General features: G+C 40.8%; 1 protein-coding gene across 1 annotated transcript in view; it reads right to left on the bottom strand.

Annotated features, from left to right (window-relative positions):
- Positions 1 to 1568: 1568 nt before the first annotated feature.
- The window catches only part of TOPAZ1 (testis and ovary specific TOPAZ 1), a 48888-nt gene continuing 32500 nt past the window's right edge, over positions 1569 to 17956 (bottom strand). Inside the window, 7 exon segments of the mRNA XM_068405324.1 lie at positions 1569 to 1631; positions 4213 to 4408; positions 9486 to 9669; positions 10754 to 10957; positions 12023 to 12187; positions 13046 to 13211; positions 17276 to 17376. Of these exon segments, the coding sequence (XP_068261425.1) occupies positions 1569 to 1631; positions 4213 to 4408; positions 9486 to 9669; positions 10754 to 10957; positions 12023 to 12187; positions 13046 to 13211; positions 17276 to 17376 (1079 nt within the window).

The raw sequence follows: 17956 nt of genomic DNA, 5'->3' as shown, positions 1-17956 counted from the left end.
TTTTATACCAGATAGAATTAACAGCTGAAAAAGTCTGTATTTTGACTACCTCTTGTCCCCTAACAGAAGGAGAAATTTAGGCATGACAATCAAGTTGCTACAAGTGGCAACTGAGCCATTTTCTCCTTGCTCCTTTGTTTCTGTTCTGGTCCTCGGTCTGCAGATGGTCAAGAATTGGCATCAGTTTCTCCAGTCCCATTACACGCAATGGCACAGAAGCTCTCAGGCCAATGATGTCAGCATTAATTTTTTTATACTAGTCATTTTATACTAGTCATTAATTTTTTTATACTAGTCATCATACTAGTCATTTTAGAAAAGAGTTATCCAGAGGGGTTAAGACTGAAAAATGTAGACCTTTTTCCAAAAAAAAACCCCACAAAGATGCAAGATGTATCTAGAGAATGTGAAAGCACAAAAATGTGAACTAGTAATTGCTCTGAATGTGGCCATATTTTACTAAGCTGAGGAGTATGACATTAAGTTTTTGTAATTAGAAGTTTGATTAGTACACCAGGGACATTTAATTTTACTATTTCTCCTCATGTGAAACTCTCACTAGCATCCATAGGAGTTCTTCAGTGAATTGAGCACAGCCCGTGGGCCTCGCTGTAGCCCCCACTCGAGTCCGTAGTTAAAACTGGAAGCTGGCCATGTCCACAGCTGAGAGTTTCAGCCCAATTGACTCATGAGCATTTCCTACACTATGTGCTGTGGCGTGGTAAAAAACTGCACAGTCTGACTGATTTCACACATTCTTAACCTCCTCATGCAACATATCATATGCTAGATTCTTGCAGCAGTTATGAGATACTAAACTCTCCACGTCTGCTTTGCCATTTGCCTATCCTCCTGCATACATAAGAATATTAATTATATGGATCTGAACAGAATTCAGTAATTGAATGACAATACTGACTCACTCACACATATTTTGGATACTTCATATAAAGAATAAAAAATGTTTATTATGAACATCTTAACAACTCCTCCAAAATGATCCCCCCAACTGCTCTTTACAAAACACTGTAAAACTATCAAGCTTCTGTTTCCAGCTTCTCACCTCTGTCCCCGATGTGAGTCAAGAAACTCTCAAAACTATCAATGCTTTGAAATAAAGTTGTGGTAAATCTTCCAAACAACATTATTCTGTTTTAGTTACAAGAAACTGTCCATACCTAAGAAAAGTAATCTTTCCAAGAGCGTATCTTGTAATGAATGAATATTGAAGAAAGATTTTCACAAAGGGAATTTCTCATGCATCTAACAACACACTGAAGGAGCACAGTGTTGTTTAGACCTAGCTACTGAGCGCAGCACAGGCAAGTTTTTTTTTGCACAGTTTTCTGTCTCTGCAAACAGGTAAGCATACATTTTATTTCCTATATGAAAAATTAAATATGTCAAACAAGTTGCTTAATCTCAAACACAGAAGTTCCTTCAGCTACTAAGAAACAGTAACTTTTACCTGTGGAAAAGCAAAAATATGGATATTGCCTCCTGAGTGGCTGGCTCTGCAAAACTGCATTGTCTCTGTTGTACTTAACTTTATTCTTTGGAATACTTTTTCATCTTTCCAGGCTCGTTTCCATTCCACATTGGAGTTTTTTCCTGTTTAGCACATGGAATTTCTGTCACCAAAATAGTACTGAGAATGTTGCTCAAGAAACCTTTCTGGCGTTCTGATACACACCAAAATGACCAGATTTGTATGGTATTGCAAGTGGACCCAGACAGTATGAAAGTAAAATACAGGACTTGACAGTAAAGCTGTTTAAATTGCCTACTCGTTTACCATGGTGACATGGAGAAATTAAACATTGACAGAAACACCAGATGCACCAGTTGTAACAAAACTTCTGAGCAATGATGTAGGGAGTTTGCTTTGCTTGTTAACACAGAACATGACTGAGACTGCATCCTATCAGCTGAAGATGATACTCAGGAGACGGAGCCAAAACACTGCACAAATTTTACATAGTTCCAAGTTAAGCTACAAGGTCAATGATTAACCTCTGTCTGAAAAATAAAGCAACATTTGGAATTCTTTTCTGGGGATGATCTAAATGAAAATTTAAGGTTGCTTCTAACAGAAAAAGAATGCTGTCTCTAGAACATCCGAAGCTTTGAAGCCATACAGATTACTAAGAGAATTTTGTCCTTCTGCATCTCTCAAACACAGTATTAGCCACATCTGGTACTGTTTACAGACATATACGATTTAGCTGAGGTTCAGATAGCCTCTGTCTAATTCCAAGGAAGATTAAGCTACAAAGGATCTTACAAGAAGTAATTAGCAAAAAATGACTTAGTTTCTCACTGTTGACTACACTGCCAGTTTTAATTTGTTGAAGCCTTCCAAAATTGCTGTTGCCGCTAATGCTGGAGTGGCTGGAAGAACATCAGTTTAGATCCCTTCTCGGAAACCTGACCACTTCTTATCCAGTCCTTCAGCTACTGGGAAACAGAAGCAGCAGAATGCTACTGGATTTGACCAGGCGAACAGTCTTAGAAATGGCAAAGCCATCGTGGTGAACACCACGTTGTGGAACCCAAAGTCTGTCTGAACTGGTGCCAACTGTTCTTCAAGAGAAATTTTGAGGTTAGTACTGAATATACCATTTTTTTAGAAGGTATTCAATCGTCTCTCTTCCAGTAGCAACTCCCAGACAGACTGGATGAGCAGTGGTATAGAAAAGGGTCAGGATCTGACCTTGAAAGAGGGTCAGGAATCTAACAACTGTTGATCAGATTAATGACATCAGATTAATGGCATAAACCTCAAGACTAGAGTGGCAACCGCCCCAAACAAAAAAACACTGACACCCCTCCAAAACCCTCCACAACCATCCAGCGCTAAGATCACAATGGCTTTTTTGATTCAGAGGCACAAAGGACGCCTGCAATAATGCTGCTAGATCTGGGAAGAGACTCATGCTGCCCCAAAGGAGGGAAAGATTTTGAAATATTGAGGGCTTATGCCACCATCTTGATTGTCACTTATGATAGAACCGCCTTAAAAATCCATGAACTTCTATACCCAAGAGAGCAGAAATTCTCAGGACAAAAAGCTCTAATGGGGAAGGACAGAAGGATCTAAAGAGCTGTATTATTGGCATGTTTGTGAAGGTTGGTACCGGAGATCTAAACTAACACTACAGAAGTGGGGAACTCAGGCAAGTATCAACTTTGACAGAGGTCCCCTTGATTTGCCATGAGAGTTTTCTGATACGAAATGTTTGGTCCTTCCTACTCAGGCTGCAGATCAATAGATGACGTGTGACTTAAGGAATTCATGCTCTAAATCCGGTTCAGGATTTGCAGGTGGAAAAAAGAATTACTGAAGAACCAGGAATGCTAGAACCGGTTTGCTAGAAGCCTCCATCTCATCATGCAGTTGGCAGAAACTAAAAAATGGGCAAATACACTTCCCTCTAAGAGCACGATCAAGGGAGAAAGCAAGTTTTCCTTTTCAGTGAAAGTATGCATATATACAAACGTGAAGCCATATGCAAGTTATTATCAAGACACAACTAACCCTTCAGCTGTGAGCAACTTGGATAGACTCTCTCAGTTCTGTGAAGGAAGGTATCCTAAGTCAGGCATCTCTCAAGTGATTTTGAGGTTATTTTATTCTCTGCTTTTTACTGGGTTTTTGGAGTAAAGAAATTAAGATCTAAGGTGCACACAGATGGGACAATATCCTCACAGGGTACTATGAAGAAAACAAAAGGAACCACATATTATTTCTACAGACTATGAAGCAATGTGGAAAATGTCTCACTCAAGAACAGTAGATGATACACGCATTCGATGCACTTATATACTATCACCTAGATAGAGTGATAGTAGAGTAGAAGAGTAACAGTAGTACTAGATTCTCTTTAAAAAGGAGAATGTAGGTTCTGAGGCTGCAGCTCCCTCATTGTCTAATGATGCCATCACAACAGATCTATGTATGCCAGTGTGACAATCTATATAGTATATAGTTAGGAAAAAAAATTACTCTTTCTGTGCTACTATCCACATTATCATCAATATAAGTACATAAAAACACAACTTGAATTTGAAGCCTTGCTGTAAATCAGTAGGCACAGTCTGAACAGAGTGGGAACTGCCCTTATTAATTTGTATTATTTTCAACAATGATTGATTTAACCATCAAAAAACAAAAGAGTCTTCACTATTTAATGACTACTGAAACAGCCAGACCTTCTCAGCCCATTTCATATTCTCCTGAAGCCATTTCAGAGCAGATGTAACCTCCAAGCTGTAAACTTCTTCCATATTAACATTCATTGTCATATGCTTAAGCAAAAGCTTCGGATCAGATAAACGAGCAGCCAGGATCAGTCGCTCCACTGCTGCTTTATAGTCGCTGTTATTCTGAACTGTCTGATCTTCACATCTGTAAGCGAATTTTCACAAACACAAAATTATGTACCACACAGGCCCTTCGTCACTCACCTAATGCTTTATACTGGCAATAAGATTACAAAAACATTAAAATAATGCTTTGTGTTCACTTCACTTACAATAGACTACATTAATTTCTAGACAAATTTTAGCGGATTATTCTGAAGAATTAAAAAGTTAGAAAATATTTTTAACATATTTTACAGTAATGAAAAGTAATAGGATTTAATGCCAGCGCAAAGTAGGTCTGCAATATTCACAGCATGTTTCATGAAGAAATGTTCGACTCTAGGCTGGAAAATTCAGTAAAGGAACGTAAATCATTGAGCATCCCAGGAAGAGGTTGGCGGGCAGTGCTGTTCCCTGCCTGTCCTGGGGAAAACGGACGGGCCTAATGCTCCCCAGGTAGCGGAGGATCCTCTTCCTCCTCCACAAGTAGCAGGAGGAGACCTAGGGGATGGGGGGGAATGGAGGCAGGTCCCTGCTCAGGGTGGTAGGCGAATCCAATCCCATCCCCGCGTCCCCCTAAAAAATAGGTATGAGGTGCTGGAGCCTGAGCGTCTTCCTGAGTGTCAGGAAGACACGAATCTAGGTGAAAGACCTTCTACGGGGCTACGCAAACAGAAGCAACCAGGTAAGAGGGTTGCTACCAGCTCCAAAAAGGAGAAAAGAAAAGTAATTGTTATAGGCGACTCCCTGCTAAGGGGAATGGAGGGCCCCATATGCAGGCCAGACCCGACTCACAGGGAAGTCTGCTGCCTCCCTGGAGCTCGGGTAAGGGATGTTGCCAGGAGGATTCCTGAACTGGTGAGGCCCTCCGACTACTACCCACTATTAGTATTCCAGGTGGGTAGGGATGAGATTGAAGGGAGAAGTCCCAGGGCTATCAAAAGGGACTTCAGGGCCCTGGGGCGTTTGGTAAAGGGGGTAGGTGTGCAGGTGATATTCTCTTCAATTCCTTCGGTGTTTGGTGAAAATAGGGAAAAGACTACGAAAGTACAACAGATTAATATGTGGCTAAGAGACTGGTGCCGTAGGTGGGATTTTGGGTTTGTTGACCACGGGGCGGCTTTCATGCCACCGGGCCTGCTTATGCTGGATGGGGAACAGCTGAATCAGAAGGGGAAAAGGGTTATGGCCCAGAAGTTGACAGGGCTGATCAAGAGGTCTTTAAACTAGGTTCGATGGGGGAGGGGGATAAGACCAGGGCAGCCACAAATGAACCTAGGGGCGACAGGCCTGCGTCGGGGGCAAGGCCGCTAGCCCAGCTGAAGTGCATTTACACCAATGCACACAGTATGGGCAACAAACAGGAAGAGCTAGAAGCCACTGTACAGCAGGAAGGTTATGATGTGGTTGCCATCACAGAAACGTGGTGGGATGACTCTCATGACTGGAGTGCTGCTATGGATGGCTATAAGCTCTTTAAGAGGGACAGGCGAAGCAGGAGAGGCGGTGGGGTAGTGCTGTATGTTAGGGAGTGCTTGGACTGTGTCGAAATTGAGGAAGATGGTGAGGATGACAAGGTTGAATGTTTATGGGTGAAGATCAGGGGGAAGGTCGGCAGGGCGGACATTACGGTGGGAGTCTGTTATAGACCACCCAACCAGGATGAGCAGGCGGACGAGGTGTTTTACAAGCGGCTGTCAGAAGCCGCCCGGTCGCCGGCCCTTGTACTCGTGGGCGACTTCAACATGCCGGATGTCTGCTGGAAATACAACATGGCAGAGAGGAAGCAATCTAGGAGGTTCCTCGAATGTGTGGAGGACAACTTCCTCATGCAAGTGGTAAATGAGCCCACTAGAGGAGGGGCCCTGCTTGACCTGTTGTTTGTGAACAGAGAAGGACTAGTGGGAGATGTGAGGATCGGTGGCTGTCTTGGGACTAGCGACCACGAAATGTTAAGAGTTTTCGATAGTGGGGGAAGTAAGGAGGGGCAAGAGCAGAACTTCTGCCTTAGATTTCCGGCGGGCAGACTTTAGCCTGTTTAAGAGGCTGGTGGACTGAGTCCCTTGGGAGTCGGTCCTGAAGGGCAAAGGAGTCCAGGAAGGCTGGACATGCTTCAAAAGGGAACTGCTAAATATTCAGGAGCAGGTGTCCCGGTGTGTAGGAACACAAGCCGTCGGGGAAAAAGACCGGCCTGGTTAAACAGAGAACTTAGGCTAGAACTTAAGGAAAAAAAGAGAGCCTATTTGCTCTGGAAGAAGGGTTGGGTAACTCGGGAGGTCTATAGAGACGTGGCCAGGTCGTGTAGGGAGAAGATTAGAAGGGCCAAAGCTCAATTAGAGCTTGATTTGGCTGCTACAGTCAAAGATAACAAAAAAAGCTTTTACAAATACATCAACAGCAAAAGGAGGGTCAAGGAGAGCCTCCACCACTTGCTGAATGAGGAGGGTAGTGTAGTGTCAGGGGACGAGGAAAAGGCAGAGGTGCTCAATGCCTTCTTTGCCTCGGTCTTTAATGTCAAGACCGGTCGTCCTCAGGAGACTTGGCCCCCAGAGCCTGAAGTTAGGGACGGGGGGCTGTGTGAACCTCCCATGATCCAGGAGGAGACGGTTAGTGACCTGCTGTGCCAGTTGGACACCCACAAGGCTATGGGCCCGGATAGGATTCACCCCAGAGTAATGAAGGAACTGGCAAATGAACTTGCCAAACCACTCTCTATTATCTACCGGCAGATCCTGGTTAACTGGAGAAGTTCCAGCTGACTGGAAATTAGCAAACGTAACGCCCATCTACAAGAAGGGTCGGAAGGATGAACCAGGGAACTATAGGCCTGTCAGCCTGACCTCGGTGCCAGGCAAGGTAATGGAACACATCATCCTAGTGCCATTACATGGCACATGCAGGACAATCGGGGCATTGGGGCCAGTCAACATGGATTCATGAAAGGCAGGTCCTGCTTGACCAACCTGGTCTCCTTCTATGACCAAGTGACCCGCTTAGTAAATGAGGGCAGGGCTGTGGATGTAGTCTATCTAGACTTCAGTAAGGCATTCGACACTGTCTCCCACAGCATCCTCGTAGACAAACTAGCTGCCCGGGGCTTGGATGGGTGGACTCTTCAATGGGTTAAAAACTGGCTGGATGGCCGAGCCCAGAGAGTGGTGGTGAATGGGGCAAAGTCCAGCTGGCGGCCGGTCACTAGCGGTGTTCCCCAGGGCTCAGTTCTGGGGCCGGTGCTGTTCAATATCTTTATAGATGATCTAGACGTAGGGATTGAGTGCACCCTCAGCAAATTTGCAGATGACACCAAGCTGGGTGGGAGTGTCGATCTGCTGGAGGGTAGGAAGGGCCTACAGAGGGATCTGGACAGGTTAGATAGATGGGCCGAGACCAACGGCATGAGGTTCAACAAGAACAAGTGCCGGGTCTTACACTTTGGCCACAACAACCCCATGCAGCGCTACAGGCTGGGGGAAGAGTGGTTAGAAAGCGGCCTGGCAGAAAGAGACCTGGGGGTGCTGATTGACAGCTGGCTAAACATGAGCCAGCAGTGTGCCCAGGTGGCCAAGAAGGCCAATGGCATCCTGGCCTCTATTAGGAATAGTGTAGCCAGCCGGTCTAGGGAAGTGATCATCCCTCTCTACTCGGCACTGGTGAGGCCGCACCTTGAGTACTGTGTCCAGTTCTGGGCCCCGCACTTCAAGAAAGATGTTGAGGTGTTGGAGCGAGTCCAGAGGAGGGTGACCAAGCTGGTGAAGGGTCTGGAGGGTCTGACCTATGAGGAACGGCTGAAGGAGCTGGTGTTGTTTAGCCTGGAGAAGAGGAGGCGCAGGGGTGACCTTATTGCAGTCTACAACTACCTGAAGGGAGGTTGTAGTGAAGTGGGAGTCGGCCTCTTCTCCCGGGCAACTAGCGACAGGACAAGAGGACACAGCCTCAGGCTTTGCCAGGGGAGGTTCAGGTTGGACATTAGGAAGAATTTCTTTTCAGAAAGGGTTATTAGACATTGGAATGGGCTGCCCAGGGAGGTGGTGGAGTCACCATCTCTGGATGTATTTAAGAAAAGACTGGACATGGCACTTAGTGCCATGGTCTAGTTGACAAGGTGGTGTCAGGGCAACGGTTGGACTCGATGATCCCAGAGGTCTCTTCCAACCTGGTTGATTCTGTGATTCTGTGATTTTATAAACTGGATATAGCAAGTTCCTGTAATGCTTGAATCCAAAGGGATTACTCCTTTTTGGCATGTAGGCACTTTCGGAATAAGGATGTGCCTAAGTGACATGCTTACGTTTTTGCAAGAGCAGAACTTACTCTTTAAGCAAACAAGCAGGGGTACAATAGCATGCACATGAAAACAAGAGATAAAAAACTTCTCAGTTATGAAAAGAACAAAATTAAGAGGTGTATTCCTTGGGAAGGAAGACAAGAGTACTCAAGTTTGAGATGCCCCAGTTCATCCTTCTTAACAAAGGTAGCTTTTCTATGCAATTTCACATTTTGATGCTGAGCCAGCCAATCTCAGAGAAAATAGGGTCTTGAAAAATAAATTTTAGGTATAATCTAGTGACAGTGGTTGGTGGTTTATGGACAAAAGGAAAAAGGAACAAAATGCTTTTTGATCTGAAGGTATTAAGTCTCACAGACAGGGGGGGAAAAAATGTAAGAAATTTAATATTTAGATATCCCTTATAAAGAGAATCAAGTAGAATGGCTTCATGCACTTTCCAAAAAATTTCTTAAGAGTTGTTTTTTGAAGGGAGTAACATTTTGACTGTGCCCCTCTACTCCACTGCTTAACCATAGCACAAGAATCTATACACCTAGATATCAAGCTATCCTGTTTTTGAAAATACAGTACAGTCTTTGTATGGTAGACACATTCAGTTAGGGAACACAGGCCAATATCATTCTGGAACAATTACTCTTCTGCTACACACATGTAAAAAAAAAACCCCAAAGCAAAAAGCATTTACTGTTCTATAACCAGTTTAGAAATAAGGATTAAAAACAAGTTTAAACCCAAGCATTCTCTTTCCCAGCCAATGGAAAATAAGATCTCTCATTAATTACATGATCACACAGATAAATACAATCAAAATGGTACATATCTGACAACAAACCTTTTCAGTATTATTTGAAGAGTCTGACTAGTAGTCATTGGACTTTGAATATCACTGGCATTTGAAACAAGAAATATTTCAATAGCCAACAGCATCTCAACCTCAGACAGGTAAGACGGAATCGTCAGAAGTTTGTCACATAAATTTCCTTGCAGTGGTGGGTAGCAACCCAATGATAAAGCACCTGAGAGTAAATGCAGAAATGTTAAGTAATGAGGATTACCAACACTGAACGTAGATCTGTTTTTGGTATGTGGCTAAGAATGTGGAAAAACCCCCATCAAACTCTTAATGGATTTTACTATTTCACCTGTGCAATCGCCTGATTTGAGAACACAGCAAGTAGTATTCACTCATAATATTCACTGTTGTAAAATGTTTTTATCAATGAATATTATCAGTTATGATTAAAAGGCTCTGTCAGAAATCCAGGGACTCCAAGTGCATAATAACACAAGTACAATTTAGGACAGGTCAGACAGAAGCTTTATTAACTATGATCACAGTGAGAGGACATTTAAGCATCTCCCCCTTTGCTCCCCTGTCCTCTGTTATGTGATTCCAGAGACCCAACCTATATAGCATTTCAGGAAAAAAAAAAAAGAGGTGAGGAAAAACAATAATTTCAATGTTAGCAAAGCCAAGTATCCATCCCAGGAGGGATGGACTCCTGAAGTAGTTTGCTAACTGCCGCAATTCTAAGATGGACTCAAACAGTAAATAATGTGACAATATGGAGAGATGGCTCTTGGTGGACCCTATCAGAGTGGCAGAGCCAGTATTATCTTAGCTCAGAAGTGGGGAGTTGAAAACAATCACAGACTGTTAGCTTTTAGCTGAAAGGAATTTTCTTTTAGTTAGGATACACTTCTTAGCCAGACCTCTCAAATCTTCGATATTAATAATTTTACCACCACAGCTCTAAACAGAAGTAATCTAATTTGCCTAGATGAAAAAGTGAAGATGATGCACTTTTTAACCATTTCAGGGTTCGCATTTTTGAAATTCTGAAATGGAACGTGAAAAATTAATTTTATCAGAATTACATTTATTTCATCCAGGTAGTATGCACTGATTCATATTTTCAACTGTCACTATTTCCCAATAAACACTTTGGTTACAAATAAATTCCTGATAGTGACACAGAAAGTACTGTTTTCTTCTTACAAAGTATACTCTTACCCCTTTCTCCCCAACGTACTGAGCCGTTACAAGCATATGTTATCCAAAGAACATAAAGAAAGGATATTGTTTAAGAAGCAACTTACTTTTGTAATAGGTCCTAGCTTTAGACCACAAAGAACTTCTTCCCAAAGCTGTGATTAATTCTCTAAGCAAAAAAAAATCAACAGCTATGTTTTTTGAAAGCATGAAGTCTACTGCAGCAGATGAGACCCCAAGGTTCTTCCTCTCAAAACAGTCATTTATCAGCTTGTTAAAAAGGCAGCTATACTGAGAAACATCTACAGTATCTGAAATGAAATGAAGAATATTAACTACTGAATTAAGTCAAATGCAAATCTAATTGAAGAATTGCTTCTTAATGAGTACCTAAATCAGGACTCTCGCTTCTATCAGCAAAATGGAACAAGGCTGAGATAACTTCTGATAATGCTTTATTCATCAGAAGTCTTTTCATGCAGTTAGTTCATTCATGTTGTGAAAGTATTAAGGTCCAAGTAATAATTTGCTGCCAAGACCAATAGCATCAGATAAAAATATGTTCACTTGCCCAAGCCTATAAATACAATCTACACCTGATCTCTCAGACTCAAAATTTGCACCAATAAAAATCACCTTGGTGCTTCAAGTTCTGCTTCTACTCTTACTCTGAACCATCCACTTCCTCAGCTCTCCCCTTCTTGGCAGGACTGAGCAGCCTTGTATCCACCTCATGCTTCAAAGGAGTAGATCCTTTTAGGATTCTTTAAGTAGACAGTCTTCCAGCTAAGCTCTCCTAACATCTAAAAGCACATGCTGGCAATAGGACTGAGACCTACACACAGGAATCAGCTGAGGTTTCCTCAGTGGAATCTAAGTAATGATGCATCTCATCTTGGAGTACACGTCCAAAATTTGTTAGATAAATTAAGCCCAAAAGAGCACTCAGTCCTTAACATGGTATGTAAAAGAAGCCTAGGGTAGCTAGCTCAGTTATAGAAAAAACAATGCGTTCATCTGAATTTAGAATTGCCCCAGTGATATCCCTATTTTATCTTCCTGTATAGACTGCGTATGTTCCTTAAAAATTTAGTGTGTCTTTCCTGTTGCCCTGTGTAACTGAGCCAATTGGAAAAAGAGGACAAGCATATAAACTCTTGTGTGTGCATGTACGTGCATGTGTGTGTGTGCGGCAAGAGCTGCAGAGTACAATACATGTTTTAACCGACACTACGCTCTACGGAAAAAATAAATGGGCTTGTCTAAAACCATCTTACTTCTTCAAAAAATTTTAGCTGGAAAATAAACAAAAAGAACAGTACAGAATCATCTGTTAAATTTTTAGCTCTTAACACAGTACCTCTTCCTTTACTTACCAGAATGATTTTGAAAACCTGGTAAATTCTGCAGAACTTCAAATGCCTGCCTGTATAAACTCTTCCTCAAGTATTTGTGCACTAATGTACATAAAAGATTATGTCGATTGAGGATGTCCATTTTATCACAGGGCCACAACAGTGCATTTGTGGTCCACGCTGACTCTGTGGCAAACAACAGTGCAGTGTTATTTCTATGAACTGAAACTGCTGAATGCTGAGACTTTTGGCCATTGAGAATATACTGTAAACTGTAGCAGAAAACAAATTTCAGAATTTCACAGAAAATGCAGTTCTAGTTATTGATAATTCATTCTTACCACCAATACTTCTCAGATGGATTCTCTGAACTGTTATATTGTAAATAACCCCTTTTATTAAGTATTATGGTACTAAAATGGACTGTCAGTGGCATATATAAATATGTGTATATATAAATATGTATATATGTATGTACATATATAGAATTGAATAGCAAATTTTAGATCCTCAATATTACTTTATAGAACACCAACTGTTCTTGTTTATACTTCTGAGTTTCTTCTCTTTTCAGCAGATCAGAATTCCAAAAAGCCAGTAATTATGCATTATTTTACTGCAGAAATATGGTACTATTCTAAAGCTATTTTACCAAATGTGGATACTGTGGGGGGTAAAGAAACACTGCATTGACCCAAGCCTGAAAATTTGACACTGAATATCACCTGGCTCAAAGGAAATCTACATGGGGCAGGGTCACTTTCCAAGCTGCACCCTTCCCTATTATGGTAGGCTTTTGAGTAGAGTGGTGTTGATGGCAGACTACTGTCTGAAAAAAATTTGGTATTAGTTATGATATTTCTTATACATATCAAGGAGAATACTAACCAGTAAGATGGATCACGTTTTATTTTTGTTGTCCCAGTATTATTAACTTTATTTAATAACATAGACCACCAGCTTGTAACTTTTATCTGAAATCTGTCATAGAAGGGGACTGTTCAAATTTAAGTCAAAACTCATTTTTTTATAAGACAAGCTTACCTCTCAATACCCACATTGCTCCATCCAAACTTCCCGTTTTAAGAAAAATTTCTGCAGCTTTATTAACAATTTGACATCTTGATGCTAACCTCTCTGCACCTATAAGTCCTTTCAAGACTGTAAAATATATCTGTAGCTCATGCAATTTATCCAAAACCTTCCTTCCCTAGCATACGAGGGAGAAAGGAAAGGGAGGAGGTCAGAGAAAGCAATAATATCAGTGAACACAGAGTATATTTACACAAATATAGCAGATTTAATTCAGTCATACAGATTTATAGGCATCAGTTTAGTTACTCAAACTGAATCAGGGGAAAAAAAAAAGTATAGTAAAATTTCTAAATAGTAAGGGGTTTTTTTGACAGTATAGTCAAAAATCCCCCACCAACCCATTGTTTAACAGTTCCCAGCACACTATTCCCCGTAACATTGTTTCTACTATATAATGTTCCTATACAGTATTTTTAATATACTTTGTACTTAATTTTCATTTTACTGTAGTATATTAATATTTTTACTCTTTTGATTCCATTCAGCACTACAACCTATAAAATTCTAAAAAGATCATACAGAGACTTTTCACTTTGCAGCAGATACATAATTGTTAAACTGAAATAATGACTCCAGCATAAGCCAAACAAAACACTGATAGTTGTACCCAGCAGGATGATAAGCTGGAAAAAGCTGGGTCTATCTGCCGAACAGCATAACAACGAACAACTTTATCATCATATTCCAGGCTGATATTTAGACTGGCTTCCTACAGAAGCTTCCTCCTAACAACTTTTGGTTGGCCTTTTCAGTCAAAGATGGAAGAAAGGTAACAGTCTCAAAGATAATTAAGATCTGACCAATCTAAAAAAGATGGAGTCAAGGTAGGATATCAAATTAATGTCCCCAGCAAGGCAAGGACAGGCAGGATTCAGCACTTGTCCTGTCTGGCTGCACCTTGCTGGTCAAGCAACATGAACGAAACTCCAAACTAGGCATGTTCCAGCTCTTGCCTAGTGGGTGCATCAATGAGGAGGGGGTTTATTAAAAATCGTGGTCATGTGTGTGCACACACACATTGTGATGGAGGAACGAGGGTCAGAGGGGTAGAACGAAAGGGAGGTTTAGGAGAACAGAGAAGTTGACAGAAAATGAAACTTACTTATTATGACGCTCATTTTTTGAAAATGTTTTATGCATATACACATACATACTGTGGACTGGCATATGCTCAAAATTTGAGACTTTTGAAGGCCTACAGGTATCTGCAATGGTTTATCTCAGGATAACCCATAAAAGAATACTAATTACATCATTGCAGTTAACATTTAAGATGTAAAGAACCCATTCAACTGTAGATGTATGTGGTTGAAGGGAAAAAACACATATCAGAAAGACTCAGGTGAAACTTTGACAGCAAAATAGAAACTTGAAATCTAAGTGCAAACCAGAGACAAAATACAAAATTAAGGAGGACCTGCATCTATTCCATCCTTCTAGCAAAAGGAAGGCCACTAAGAAGGATCTATAAAGGAAGGGCACCTAGTTAAAATGCAGTTGTGGAATGAGATTCTTAATTGCTCAAGAACCTCTGACCAATCTGAAGCAATAAAAAGTTGGGTAAAAAATAAACCATAGCAAAGTCCTTCAAGACAGGAAATAGTTGAAACAGGAAGTGGATGAAATAGTTACCAGAGGAGCATTAATGTTGCAGGATTCTTTACAAGTAGAATATCAAGAAAGTAGTCTAGTGTTGCTTGAAGAGCTGTCTCCATGGAACACCTATTCATATATTTCAAATCTCCCTTTTTTTTTTTTTTTTTTAAGTACATCTGTTTTATGAACTTTCCTCAGCAGTTAAGAATATTCTCTTCAGGACCAAGGAGCATATATATTTACCCCTGAGAGACAACAAGCACCAAAGCTATGTGATAAAAAGGTTTGATGTTCATGAAGGGAAAGTGATCTGAAAAGCACATCTAGAGCTTTAGGCAGTCCAAAATAGTCATAAAATGGCATAGGGCACATCCTGAAGCCAAAATTACTTTGGACACAAATCAGGAAGAACAAATTCTTCACTCTATCTTATTTTCTGGATCACTTTTTGGAAGAAGCAAGACACGGGATCAAGCAGATACTAGCCCGTAACCACAGTATTAGGGACTTATCTGATACATATAATGAAGTGAAACTGGTTGGAGACAGGTAAGAATGACAGTACTAGTTCATCCCTGAAGCAGAGATCAGTTTGGGATCTGCCAGTTCTGATAAAAATCATTCAGCACACAACCTCATTCACCCTCCAATATGGTCAACACAGGTTGTCTACAAGGCTATTTGAGGATCTTGGTGAGCAGTCTGTAGAGAGGTGGGTTTGATACCTAACACAACATTCTCAAAGAAGCAATGATCTTCTGCTCTAGACATGAAAAAAATCACAGTATTGTAAGAACTGTCTAATTTTAGTAACGCCTGTTATACAACAGAAATGCTACACACGCTTTTGACACCTTGCACCTCTGAAATTAAGACGTGAAGATGAACCTCCTTGGAATATCAGAGATCCTGCAACTCAAATATCAGGATTTCCTTTAAGATGGATCTGGAAAACAGCTAAAATATATGAAGGCATTTCCCTGCAAACACTGAATATGTGCTGTCTCTGCTGAAGAAGACAGCTAAAACCCAAGCCAAACCAGGCTCTTTGATGGGCACGTGAGCACTGACCACTCTGCAATGCCAAGAATTTAGACTACCTCTTCTATGGCCAGGAATATCTTAACTGTTCTAACTGCTGAGTGTTGTGGAACAAAAATGCGTAAAAAAGTTCTAGTGCAGTACTACAAAAGTGCTAATGCAAAGACCCTGTCTCCTTCCCTTTACTCCTAAACAGTACCACACTGTGCTGTGGCATTCTTTTGCGATGGCTGCAACAACTGTGCTGCAGCTTGATCGGGACCTGCTAAAGACTGTTCAACTCAACAAGCTGATGCTGCAAAATTAACGATTCATCAAAATGAGTGTATTGCCTCTAGACTAAGTATCTCTGTCAAATATCTCCTGGCACTTGGGTTGACCCTGAAACAGACTGAGCAGTGCACAGGTTTTACATAACATAATTCCTGAAGGTCATCCCTTTAGAGACAATATTACAAAAGACATTTTAGTCCTTTGATACAAACTTGAAAGGGTTCCCTGATGATAATTCACAAAAAACCCCAAGTGACATAAGGGCACAAAGAGAGTGTTTGCTTTTGTTCATAAAAATACATGCTGGAAATCACCTTGTATGGGATGAGGAACATCTCAGTACAGCATAATTATTAGGTGCAAGGATCAGGCCCATTGACACAAAGGTAAGTTCAGAATGCGATCACTGACCAAAACACACTCCAAAATCATTGGTGGCTTGTATTATATTGTCACTGGTCATGTTGCACTGTATAGGAGATGCAGGTTGGTATACACTGCTTCCTTCCAGGAAGAAAAAGAATTTAACATTGAAACGGATCTTGCTGCAGTGAACTTATGATCAATACTGCATGAGGCCTAAAGAGTGTAAAACACCCAGTGAAAGGTCTAGTCTCTCCACCCTGGCCCTTTGTAATATTTGACAGCAAAGAAAGGATTATAAAAGGTATTTCTTTGTGAGGTCTGAGTCTTTGCAAGATTCACAGGATTTAGAACCCTAGATTCAATGGAAGACAAACACTTCTAGTGATGTTCTGGGGAATAAGCAGTTCACCAAGTACATTAGCAGCCTTGATATGCCTCTCTTCTGTCTTCCTGGCCTTATCCATTCCATTTGAGGTCAGGTTCAGAAGGATCAGTGCAGGAAAGGGCCCACTCAAACTTCTGTAAATATCCCTTGAGTTGAGAGGTCTGAGAATACAGCATTGTTGCCAGATGGAAGAAAGTGACATTTCTGGGAAACAATCCCATCAGCACCTCACCCCAGAATCTCAGGAAGACCTGTCTCCTAATTCAGGTTCATCTTTAGCTCAGAAAGTCAAAGCTGAACCTGAACAATCAAGTTTCTAGGTTGCAAGACAAAGTTATGATGGGCCCCATAGAAGACTACTGCTCAGAAAGGCACAACGAAATGCTTTGATCCAGCTGGACAATTGCGGGGAGGCAGGTGACACATCCAGCCATTCAACTAGAGAAACACAGTTTAACATCTAGAAAAGAAATGACTCATTCTTTTTCTTCCAGTCAGGTTCCTATAGTCCCATATACCTTTATCCACTGCAGTTCTTTGTGATAAGAATACATTACACTTATCCCAGTCCTTCCAATGAAAATTCTGTCTGCTTCATTATGTTGTGAATTTTTTATTACTGGAAAGAAAAAAAACAATTAAAAAAAAAATTTACATGTAAATGCAGTTTTAAAGAAATTACACACTTGAAAAACATGCTCATTGTGAAAATATTAAATGTACTTTCTGAAATATTTGCCATTAAAAGTAGTAACTTCCTAAGTCTTAACATGAGAAGTAGGGTAAATAACTATAGTTTATTGAGACACTATTTCATAGTAGTCTAATTCATCCATAAGATGCTTGAACATGTAATGGCATAATTTAGTAACATCATTATTTGTAAAGTAAGTTTTGCATTTTCTAGCACCATGAAGAAATGCTGGCAAGTATAGAACTGAGTAATTACAAGTTTTTCCAACCATATTATACAACCACTTCGGAACTACTGTTGGTATTCTAGAGCAGTGGTCTCCCGAGTGGGGTGTGAGCACAACAATCCATTCAGGTGTGGGAAGAAAATATTTTTTGTACCACTAAAAATGAAATAAAATAAAATATTTAAAAAATAATGTTTATTTCATCTTTATCTCATCTAATTTCTATTTTTATGTATGTTTTATAATGTACATAATGTATTAGTGCAGTAGTACATGTAT

The sequence above is a fragment of the Nyctibius grandis genome, chromosome 7 (genome assembly GCF_013368605.1).
Source record: "Nyctibius grandis isolate bNycGra1 chromosome 7, bNycGra1.pri, whole genome shotgun sequence".
In the NCBI taxonomy this organism is placed as follows: domain Eukaryota; kingdom Metazoa; phylum Chordata; class Aves; order Nyctibiiformes; family Nyctibiidae; genus Nyctibius; species Nyctibius grandis.
Note: the sequence above shows the minus strand (reverse complement) of the source record. Positions and strands in the feature narration are given on the sequence as shown.